The sequence below is a fragment of the Crotalus tigris genome, unplaced genomic scaffold, assembly GCF_016545835.1.
Source record: "Crotalus tigris isolate CLP2741 ecotype Arizona unplaced genomic scaffold, ASM1654583v1 scf7180000023584.419172, whole genome shotgun sequence".
Lineage (NCBI taxonomy): Eukaryota > Metazoa > Chordata > Lepidosauria > Squamata > Viperidae > Crotalus > Crotalus tigris.
In genome coordinates, this window is record NW_024100059.1 from 188,752 (window position 1) to 201,040 (window position 12,289).

The 12,289-nt window shown below is 40.7% G+C and overlaps 1 protein-coding gene across 3 annotated transcripts in view; it reads right to left on the bottom strand.

The window, feature by feature from the left end:
* Positions 1 to 12,289, bottom strand: part of LOC120297126 (cAMP-specific 3',5'-cyclic phosphodiesterase 4B-like) — an 89,374-nt gene that overhangs the window by 51,131 nt on the left and 25,954 nt on the right. For 2 of the 3 annotated variants that reach the window (XM_039319391.1, XM_039319393.1), the window contains exons 2-5: positions 6,968 to 7,153; positions 3,794 to 3,830; positions 2,951 to 3,024; positions 1,295 to 1,344 (exon numbers count right to left, since the gene is read on the bottom strand). In XM_039319391.1, coding sequence (XP_039175325.1) covers positions 1,295 to 1,344; positions 2,951 to 3,024; positions 3,794 to 3,830; positions 6,968 to 7,153 — 347 coding nt within the window. Of the gene's footprint in view, positions 1 to 1,294; positions 1,345 to 2,950; positions 3,025 to 3,793; positions 3,831 to 6,967; positions 7,154 to 8,705; positions 9,685 to 12,289 lie in introns of those variants that run through there. The other variant, XM_039319392.1, reaches the window with a different exon arrangement.

Sequence of the window (12,289 nt, forward strand, 5' to 3'; positions counted from 1 at the left end):
ACTGAAGAATTAACTGAAGGTTTCTTAACATGGCATATATTATATACTGTATACTTGCTGAATTTACATCTGTATTTCTTGTGAAGGACCAAGCTAGTTCTCCCTATAAACCTGCATTTTCTGCATCCTAGACAGCAGTAATTTGTGGTCAATGTTATCTCCTGGCATTAATACCAGGCAGGTGGTGCTGCAGGTTTTCTGAAGTTGACGCTTTTTCATTTCACCATTCATATTATCGCTCATCAGACTGAGCAAGCTGTAGCTTTATTGATGTTTAATTTTACCTCTCATCATCCCAATCAGCCTGGACTATGATCAGCAAGGATGGGAATTATAGTCCTACCACATCTAGAGGGCAAAGTGTTCTCTCCACTTTTGAAGTAAGTCTTTCCCACAGCAGATCTTCAAAGGTGGCACTGATTATAGGATTCTACAGTTGTAGGAGCTGTCTCATATGGCTTTGGTCAATTTTGGGATGTGGGTCACTCCTCAAATGTCATAACTAGATAATGCTACTTTACTGGGAAGGTTCCCTTTCATTTAAACCCTTTGATTTAAACAACACATAAGTCTTAAGGACAGATTCCTGTGGAGGCAGGAACTTGAAGAGCTATCAAAGTATTTCACTCTTCCTCAAAGAAAGATAAATTGGGTTGAGTTTTCCTGTTTTGACACATCTCCAGAAGAAAAGTGAATGTCACATTTAAAAATGCATGCTATCCAAAGTATAAAACCAGAGGGTTGAATACTGATGCACAGTTTATTCTATAAGCACGCTGTACATAAGAGTGTGTGCTTGGCCTTGCCAAGAGGTTCCCATGCTTGAGAGAGAATTCTGAAGAGTTTCCTAATTAATATGGACACAGCCTGTCCATAGGCCCTCCTACACAAGCAGCAATGAACTGAACACAAGATTGGTGTTCCTGTGAAGAACCTGTGTCCTTTACCATCACTTTTGCAGAACCCTTGCTTAGAGCCCTCAGGTTCTTATTTCCTCCAAACCTGATGTCAGAGTGAGCTGTCTTAACTTGCCTCGAAGTAAGATCCACCTTGGTACGCAATGCATTCAATTGTGTTTGCTTTTCCCCAGAGGAAGATGATGTAGACCCATCCAAAGCAATAATATTTCAGAGAGTGGAACTTTCTGGGACATTGTCAATACATTTAATAGGTACATTTTGTACTTGTTAAGGTTTTTCATGCTGAAATCCAATGCCAGTCTGCAAGATTGATTGTGTGTGCTCTCTTGTCTGAATCAGAATTTTCTTGGTCATAGAAAACAAAATAGCATTACCTGAGAGTGTGGCTTTGCAAACAGCTGGCTGACTGCCCAAGGGAGATCTCCTAAGAGAGCAAAAAATAGGAAAAAGGTCAGCATCTTCCTTGCTACACAAAACATAAAAGGAGTTAAAGCATCTTCTTCTGCTCACTCTGTTCAACAAGATACCCCTTTAACATGCTTGCAGGTAACAACTGCTTTCTTGATTATTTATTATTTATTTTTATTTGTTAAATTTATTTGCCACCCATCTCTCCACAGGGCTACTCTGGACAGTATATTATATATTATATACCACAGCGCCAAGTTTGTATTCTAGAAATTGTTGCTATAAGGTGCAAATAGAGGGGTCTTTAAACATGGAACTGGGGCAACCTCTTCTCTATGAACCCTTGCAAAATTAAGGTTCTTCCCTTGGTTCTCTTACCTCTAAGGAACAGCAATTGCATTCAACTTTTAAATATAGGAAGTTTCAAGCTACGTATTTGACACAGAATTTAGGCTCTATGTAGGGTCAAGAAGAAATGGAGCCCATCAGATATTGTTGAATTCTGACTCATAAAACCCTAATAATGGTCATACTGGCTGAGGCTGATGGGTGTTAAAGGCCAACAATATCTAGAGCCCTGGAGTTTCTCCTTGGACTGGCCCCTTCTAGTATCATAGTATTGTGAACATTCAAATGAAGCTGTGTTCCATTCTTGTCGTGTGTTCTAAAGTTCTGAATTCTGTCTCTGGCATTGATTAGTCAGTGACAGGAGTTTGACAAATGAGAGTGAATTGAAAAGAAAGGAACGAATGAATACAATCATACTCAATATTACAGGATTTTTTCCTATTTCATAAATACGTTGACATCTGTTGTCTAGCTAGCAAAGGTTACAATTATGCTGATTTCAGGAAAAAAAAGATATAATAAACTATTATTTTTCATGAATAGCTAAACAGCCAGAAACTTCTGGTCCACTAGCAGATGTTGCTGGAGTGCAACTCCAGCCATCCTTGAACACCATCCATTCTGTCTGGGGATAACAAAGACTCCAAAGCTTTCTGGAGTCTATATGTTGTCTGTGTTTAAAAGAATACATGTGAAATACATTTTTGAATATTTGTCTATTAAAACATTAAAGTGAAAATATCCAGCAATGGCAAGAAGTCACTTTAGTACTATATTGGATATGGAAGGAAGCAACTTCTGTTACTTTCTGATAAGGTCACATATGAATATTAAAACAAAAGCCTTGTCGTCATTATCCAGGGATCTAGATGGTCCAACCATCTTTTTCCAGTCCTAGGTTGGAGGTGCTTAGAGAAAACCTGACAAGCAACAGCCAACTCTCACTGGCTTTTTGCCCTCCAGGAACTGATAGTCAGAGGAACACAATCCTTGTACCCAAGGATTTAGCTACTGCAATGAAAGATGCATACAATCTCTCATTCCAGTAGCTCTTTATTAGCTATGTGGACTACGAAAACTGAGTATTATTTGCTCAAATCAAATGCAGCAGATTCTGGGGAATGTGGAAGAATCTGAAATTTTGCACATGAGTATCTAGGTCCTCTAAAAGCTGCTTATCCAATAGACTTGAAGGCCTGATATCTATAACATGACTTCATAAAAGATCAAGAAGTCACCAATAGTTTAGCTCCCCAGCTTTGATGGACACTTACTTATTGGATGTTGGTGTAGGAACATTTGCCAGGATGGAAAAATTATTACGTACACTCCTCAAGCTTGCCAGAACCTGTAGAAAGTACATGGAACAAGAGTGTTAGATAATAATTAAAAAGTATCAAAGTGAAGGAGTCTTCCTCCACTTAAAGAATTAGGGGCTGTAAAGGGAAGATGGAGACTTGGGCCAAGACCCAAGTGGGTCTAATGTAACACAAAAAGAATTAACTTCCTTTTCCATTCTTCCAACAGAGAAAAGCTCTAGATTTCTCTAAATGATCTGAGGCTCAGTACATTTTTCATCAATAAAGGCAATGAAAAAAGAAAACGTGGCCATGCTGATTAATGCCTGATAGAAATACGAAGGATGCCATCAATGTGATGGTCTGCAACTCTTTTCATCTACAGATATACCGCCGCTGAGAAGTTGCTTTAAGGAATGTGGTTCGCCTCTAATAAAAGTGGCTTATTCAGTCACAGTCCAATATGAAATGAAAGATCTACTGTGACCTAGTAAGCTTTATGAACAATTCTGAAATTAAGAAAAATAATCAAGACCAATCAAAACCCACCATAGTATACAAGAGTTTACATAGTACAAATTAAGGCTGATTCAATTTTGAATAAGGTCTCATTCCTTCTAGGAAGGAAGGAAGATTCTTTTGAAGAGGAGGGAGGGCCAGTATACGAAAAAAGAACATATTCTTGGCCATTGACTTCTCTCTACTTGGTTGCTAAACTTCTGAAGAAAACTCTAGACAACTTAGAAGTATTTTGTGGGATTTTTAGTAGAATCCTCCCAGTTGTGACCAGGAGTTTTGTCTCAGGGGCTTGAGCCATACCTGGGCAAATGGTGTCACTATTAGGTCTTCAGCATGCCTGTAAAGGAGAAAAATGACAGATCTGTATTACTTTGGAGGGAGGGAACAGAACCTAAAGTTAAATGAGAACAGAGGAAGCCCAAGTCCTCACTTAACCAGATAATTATTTTACCACAGGATTGTTTTGAAGACAAAATGGGAAGAGGGGAGGGGAAAATATAAGCACACTGCCATCAACTTCTATAGGGAAAAAATAGGATAGAGATGGGAAGAAATAAAGAAATAATAACTAAACCCACAATCTCCCATAAACTGAGCTACACACCTTTCCTGGTAGGAGACTTGAATAATACTGAAGTGCATCATTTAAACCTTAGTTGCTGTGTTCCTTTAACCTCTCTATATTTTGCACAATATGGTGGAAGAAATTGTTTGATAGTAAAGTCTGGAGGAATCACATCAAAGATTTTGAAATAGTCTGTTCCACAGGGAAGCACCTTGTAAAAACTTGCTTCAGAGCTAACTAGATTTATCCACCCATCAATTGTCCTTTATTATTCTCTCTCTTCAAAGCCTTTGGCAGGAGACAAGACTTTGCTGGTGAAGATGTTCCTGTGGGGGTCAAAGTCTATGCTAAAATGGGGAGGGGGGAATCTGGTACTGAGAGCAGTAAAGTAGTTGGGACCACATAACATGCAAGGTTGGGCCAAGGAGGTTCTGAGGCTTACAAAAGAGAGATTTGTGAGTTGCAGTTTGCTTATCTCTATAATATCAGAACAGTTTTTCTGCCACCCAAGGCAACTTTGGGTCTTCCTTTCCTGAACCTCCATTCCAGACAGTCCATAAGAGTGCAAAGGTAATTTTGCATTATATCTAGCTCCTTACATATGTGCAAATCAATCAATCCATCCTTCAAAATAAAGCTGTAAGGGACCTTAGAGGTCTTCTAGTCTAGCTTCCTGCTCAAGCAAGAGACCCTATGCATTTCAGATAGGTGGCTGTCCAGTCTCTTCTTAAAAACTTCCAGTGATGAAGCACTTACAACCTCTGAAGGCAAGCTGTTCCACTGGTTAATTGTCCTCACTGTTAGGAACTTTCTGCTTAATGCAAGGTTGCTTCTCTTCTTGATTAGTTTCCATCCATTGTTTCTTGCCCTGCCTTCTGGTGCTTTGGAGAATAATTTGACCCCCCTCCTCTTGGTGGCAGCCCCTCAAATACTGGAATACTGCTATCACATTGCCCCAGTCTTTCTTTTCTCTAGATTAGCCAAACCCAAATCCTGCAGCCATTCTTCATATGTTTTAGTCTCCAGGCTTTTAGATGTTTTATTTCCCTCCCTTATTTTATCCCCTTTTCTTTTCTATTCATTTACTATTTCTGGTTCCCCCCACCCCTAGATAAAGACCCATTACACTTGGCAGGGAGAGAAAAGTTCCGGTCCTCCTCCTTTACTTCTGAGAGTATCTTCCCAACTTTTTCATTTAACATCTAACAGAGAAGGGGATGGAGTCACCCGTTTTTCCAATATTTTGCCCTACTCCCTGCTGTTCCAAAAGCAATTTCTCAGAAGGTAAGGAATGGCTCCACCCTACCCAAACCAGAATTTGCATTCTAGACATAGGTCACTTCCTACCCCCTGCATCTAGATAACTGTTTCTGAACCACAGCAACATTAAGATGTATAAACGTATACACTGTACAATGTGTAATTCTTGGAACTTCCTTAGCTAGCATGCTGGACGGAGAAATTTTGGGAACTGAAGTCCACACATCTTAAAAGTTGCTGAGACTGAGGAACAATGATCTGGTGAATGTACGGTAACTTTATTATGGAAGCATCTCAATAGTTTTGACATACTTTCATGGACTTAAATGTTGCAAGGGTATAGCAGCAATGTAAAGTTACACGAGATTAATAAAATATCTGGGCCTCTCTCTTTTTTGGCGTTTGGATAGTGTGTGTGGACATTATGTAAAACAATATTGTTAAATCGAGTGGTGATATAACACAGCTATTTTTCATGGTATCTTTGTAAAACACATACAATGCGCAGTGAGCAAAATAAATAAAAAGGAAGGAAGGAAGGAAGGAAGGAAGGAAGGAAGGAAGGAAGGAAGGAAGGAAAGAAGGAAGGCCAGCCACCATTTTTTTTATTTTGCTTCCAAATTCCAGCATCACCATCTAAGGGTCCTAGATGATCCCTGACAGAAAGGGCTAAGAAAACTCATGCAAAAAGTGAGCTTTGTTCCCCTTCTCAATTGTGCTGCAGGCAACAGCTTTTTTACTTTATGTTACAGAATTTGGTGAACTTTGCGACTGCAAAATTAGGCTGCAGTGTTGAGAACAGACCTTCTTATAAAGAGTGTTATCTCTGCTCAGAAGAGAAAACGTAGTTCCTCTGCAATTACTAATAACTGCCTGTCCCAACACTGAATCATCTTCAGCTCAGCCCTGGGCCACCTGACCATTCACTAGGGCCCTCCATAATTCAGTTGTTCAGGCACAGTGAGGCTCAAATAAGCAGCTCTATGTCTTAAGAGGCCACATTTCTGCACCCACTCAGGACTGCCAGCTAACACAGGGAAGGGCTAGAGCAGTGGTTCTCAACCTGTGGGTCGGGACCCCATTTGGGGTTGAACGACCATTTCACGGGGGTCGCCAAACAACGCAGTCTGCCATTTTTCCCCCCCTTTTCCTTAGCTGTGCTACTCCCTTTTATTCTATTGGCTTTTGAAAGCCAATAGAATAGACTCTCTTGAATAGAGTCTAATTCTATTGGCTTTCAAAGCCAATAGGAATTGTCCAGGCTGTCTCTGCCCTGCTGAGCCCGCCAAAAGTCCCATTCTGCAAACGGTGCTGCACCAGTTGAGTAGTCCTCAACTTAAGACCGGTTGAGTACTCCTTGACTTACAACCGGTTGGGGGTCGCGGCATTAAAAAGGTTGAGAACCACTGGGCTAGAGAGTCACAAGAGACCTATAAGCCTCCCAATCTATGGCTGATCCAGTAATATGGTCAATAGGCTGATTCCTGGTCTTCCTTTGGTTCAGGGAGCTTATCACTGAGAAAGGGGATGTGATAAGATGACTGGGACCAGCGTGCTTTCCAGCCCTGGGCATTTAAGAGAACTGAGGCCTTTATCTGATTGTTCCAAGATCTCCATGAAATCCCACTGAATAAAGAAGAGGGACTTACGCTTCACTGGCAATGGAGGAGTTGCGTGACATGGTCTTTGGCGACATGTCGTAGTCACTGTCCGAACGATACAGGAAGGACTCACGCCTTTGGCTCTGTGGAAAGCTGGGGTGAAGCACCAATCCAGGGCTGGCCTGGGAATCCAGGGGGCTGCGACCTGGAGATGGGCCATTTTCCACTTCGAAGCTGCCAGGGGAAAAAAGAAACATGTCAAGGAATTCAAGAATGTTGCTCACCTAATATTAAAATACTTATTAAAAATACAGAACCTCTAGAATACTAATGTGGGAAGAATAACCAATTCAAAGAGTGTTCAGCAGTTCTGTTCAGCATCCATTCTTATTTACACACCTGTTTTGCATACTGGGCTAACTCATGGATTACTTAAACATGGTTTATTGATTAAACTATAATTAGCAGGATTCAAAGATTATATTAAGATATAAGCATGTTTAATAAACTATAAATGACAACATGCTAAGCACAGAAGTCACAGTATGTGTTAAATAGTTACACAGGAAATCTTGTACAATACTTGGGTCAAGTCCTTTTTTTTTAAAGCAGCCCATAAACATAAACAGTTTAATACAGGTTATCTTCTAGAATCCTCTGTAAGCTAAACCTACACCAGTTGGATTAAAAAAGGTATATTGTTCCCCACTCTTTGCACATCTAATGCAGGCATACAATGTTTAAATCATTACCTCAATTTAGTTTTCAAAATCTAGACACTCGCTTTCCTCTTTTTTTTTAAAGAAAAACTACCATTCCCACACTGGAGCAGTACTTTGGAAATAATGTGAAGTGGAGTTTCAGAATTAAATGTTAAAAGAATCTGATTCTCACTGCTATTCTACTGTACTCTGTTCATCACAGTTTATCTTTCCACCAATCCACAAAACTAGCTAAAGTTCAAGCAAAGAGTTCTACCGAAGTTGTAAATGGAGCATGTGTAAATAAAACTAGTCAATTTGTACAAGATATATTGGTTTATTTATTTTATATAGACACTAGGCTTCACAACAGAGCATGTAAGATTTCCTTTATGCAAAACTGGAACTGTTTAGTAACCGGCATAAATTACGCCTTAGCTTAGAGAATCGCTCTTTTCCTTCCTCATTTTTTTTACTTTTAACTCCCCCTGCTGGTCAATAAGCTGTTCCTGTATGTATAACATATACACATTGCTATATAATGGTTAATTGTTCCAATTGCATTTGTGGACTGTAAAAAACCAACAGCACAATATGTATAGGAAGTAAGCCCCATTCTGTCTTTTGGGTACTTCCTCCTAAATAAGTCTCAACAAAACAGTGGCATAAGATGTTTGCATTAGCAAACTATGCAAAGATATTAACAGAATTCCCATCCTTCAGTGAGTTAAAAGTTCTTCAGAAATATGGTGAAAGACAAGCACTCACAGTGCTCTTCTGTAAGATTCAATGCTATTCTCCAACCTTGAGTATCCTCAACCACATACCACTAATGCCCTTCATTACAATGTACAATTCCTCAAATACTAGCAAATGCTAGTTTCTCACTAACTCAAGAGTCACAAACTTCAGATTTCCATGGCCCCCAATTCTTGCAGCCTACTTCTCACCACCGACTCTGGCAACTAAAAAGTTTTCTCTAGCATGACTTTCTGACTGGAAACATGCAGTCATGAGCAGCACCCATGCCCCAGACACAACACTCAGAGCTAGCTGTGGCAGACAGAACACATTGCCCAACTAACCTTCGGATGGATAAATGGAGGCTGGGCAGAGACATGACCCGGTTGTAATCAATGCCACTTGACACATGAACATGAGCCATCCTCCTGGTTGCCGTAGAGTAAGAAGTCTGGGTCACAAGGTGTCTAATGCAGATATTTTCAGGAATCAAGCTGCTATTCTCCCTTGTCACACCCTATGTCGTGCTGGGAGTTGTTGGTGCAATCGAATTGAGAAATATAGCTACAGCAACAGGCTGACTCATCACATGACAACTGAGGCTTAGTTGTGGCTGGGTGAAAGTGACAGGATCTCCCCCAGTCAATCTAACAAGAGGATGCCACACCAGGAGTTCCAAAGAATGCGCTGGCAGCTTCCTCTTTACTGTGATTTCAGCAATTGGGCCTTTCACTTAGAGTTACCAGTTTCTCTCTCCCACACAAAAACAAACATACATTCCACCCTTGAGACAGACGGGGCAAAAATAAAAACCTGTGCTTGTTTGGCCATAGCTGCCTGTTTCAATATATCCAAACCTAATTGTCTAGAAATGAAACCAACAAGAAAAATAAAAATTAAAAGCCTAGTGACAACAATAACAAAAGGTTGCTTCATTCAATCCATTGGCAAACATTCAAAGATCCTTCCCCTGTTATAAACACCTGCTCTGTAAAGCACTTGTGTCTGGTGTAACTCCATAAAATAACAGCTCAACTCCAAATGCAGGAAAAAATTCTGGATAACAACAACACATCATCCTCTTGAGAGTTTGCCCGCTATACAATCTGTATGCTGCTGCTCCTGTGTTTGGAATTACGGTAATAGCACCACCGCTGGGAAGGAAGGAAGATGCTATCAAGTCAAGGTATATACACAAAAGGAACATATTTAGCTATAAGAAAAAGGCCACTTAATATATAAAATTAATCAAACATTGGAAATTCTTATCTAACAAATGCAGTCCTATTTAATTCTATGAGGCTTCTACAGGTAATCCTCAACTTATGACCACAATTGACCCCAACATTTTTGTTGCTAAGTGACAAATTTGTTAAATGAGTTTTGTCCCAGTTTACGACTTTTCTTGCAACATTTATTAAGTGAATTACTGTAGTTGTTAAATTAGTAACATGGTTGTTAAGTGAATCTAGTGTCCCCATTGACTTTTCTTGTCAGAAGGTCACAAAAAGTGATCACATGACCCCAGTATACTGCAACTGTTATAGAGTCAGTTGTCAAGCATCCAAATATAAATCACGGGACCATGGGGATCTGCAAAGTGTGAAAAATGGTCATAAGTCACTTTTTTCAGAGTCATTGTAACTTCGGTCACTAAGTGAACTGTTGTAAACACCCCCTATTTTGTTCCTTTGCCAATAAAAAACTGTGAAGTTGTGGGGAGGAACAAGGGGGCTGGCCAAAAGAATTATTATGAACACTGGCAAGAGAAATTTGTGTCTGATCTGCATCAATGGACTATTGATAAGAGTTGTTTGCTAAACTTTGCATTAGGACAAGGAACACGATTTGATCAATTTGTGTGGGGCTGTTCTATTTATAATATACTTTGCTTCAGTTTATTCTCCCTGGCTGATATCTGTTTTTAAATTGTTTTTCTGATCACATTACAGTGTTAATATTTTTCCATTTTTAAAAATTGTTTGCCTTTCTCAACTTGTCATATATGTTGGACAACGATTCACATAACCCCTGACACCATGGCTTTGGTGGGTGTGAACTGATGAGAAAGTGCACATGGACAGCATTAAGTTGGAAATGTCCACCAAATTCTGCCTTTTGTTCCAATGCAATTAATTTACTAACCTTCCTTTAGAAAGATACCTTATTACTCTCAAACTTCCAAAAAATCCCTTCTTAATCAATTAAGCCACAGAAGGGTTAATTTTATTTTTTAAATTTAATTTAAAGAGTGTCAATATTTCAAAGGGGTTACTTCCTTCTAGGACAGCGGTTCTCAACCTGTGGGTCGCGACCCCATTTGGGGTTGAACGACCATTTCACGGGGATCGCCAAACAACGCAGTCCGCCATTTTTCCCCCCTTTCCTTAGCTGTGCTACTCCCTTTTATTCTATTGGCTTTTGAAAGCCAATAGAATAGACTCTGTTGAATAGAGTCTAATTCTATTGGCTTTCAAAAGCCAATAGGAATTGTCCAGGCTGTCTCTGCCCTGCTGAGCCCGCCAAAAGTCGCATTCTGCAAATGGTGCTGCAAGTTGTCTGCAGCGAAGGCAGCTGTCTGGAAGTTTCCACCCCCCCCCCCAAGCAACTACTAAAAATGTAAGTAAAAGAGGGCCAGGGGTGGGAGGCTGGTGGGCACAGGGAGGGTTGCTGGTGCGCGTGGGGCCCGGCGGGTGCCTTACCTCCCTTGGGCTGGGCCAGCTGGTGGCCCAGCTGGTGGTCAGCCTGCGTCGTCTCTGCCGCTTGCCAGCTATGCCTCGGCCGGCACAGGGGGCGGCACCATGCATGCAGGGCGCTCCCAGGCATGGAAAGTCCTCGACTTACAACCGGTTGGGTAGTCCTCAACTTACGACCGGTTTAGTCCTCGACTTACGACTGGTTGTTTAGTCCTTGACTTACGACCGGTTGGGGGGGGTCGCGGCATTAAAAAGGTTGAGAACCACTGTTCTAGGAAACACTACTCCCCCATTATAAAGAAATATTTGAACAGAACATCCAGCCCCTCATATTTTCCAGCTGTTTATTCACCTTTCTGTTCTGTTCCACTCCAATATATTTTTTTCTTTTTTACCCTGGAAAATTTTTCAATAAGCTAAATTCTCTGATCCTACTTATGGAACTAAGCTTCCTCAGTGATGACAAAAGGTCAGGTCAGGAATATATTGCCAATCCAAGAATGGTAGTCATTATTACAAAGAATGCTAGGATTTATCTTTTGACACATGTGTACTCAAGCATCTTATTTATTTATTTAAAATATTTATATAGCCACTCATCTTATACCAAGCTTGGAGTGGTTCCCAAGGAACAATGGTTGTCTTCTGGGATTTCTGGCTATCCCAAGAAAATTTTCCATTTTCTCCTCCCACCCTCTAGAGCAGGATGTGAAACTGCTGGCCCACAGGACAGTTGCATCGTACGGAGGCTGCAGCCACCCCAGCTCCGGTAATGCAAGAAAAAGTCATGATACATCGCGACATGTCATGTGACGCGGCGAGTTTGACACCCTGCTCTAGAGCTCTCTGTACCTGATTAAACTGGAAGGTTATTCCATCAGTAGGAAACCACTGTGAGATACAATCCACTGAAAGAATAACATAAAAAGCTATAAAGGATCCACCATTTTGTTTCTCACAGTGGTCAACCCAAAGCTTGTGGGATGCTTATAAGCAAGAGATGGAATCATCTGCCATCTTTCTTCTTATACAATTAGTATTCAGAGACATGTTGACTCCAACCTGGAGGTAATGCTTAGTCCTCAAGATCAATAGCCCTTGCGATTTTGCGCAGTAGTGCAAGTAGCCAAGGGATTGCGGGGCTCCACACCTTATGGCCGATTCTTCTCTGTTTGGGGATCCTAAATGGGCCAAAGGTCGCCCCGAAGAGGTTGCAAAGAAGTAGGAAAGCC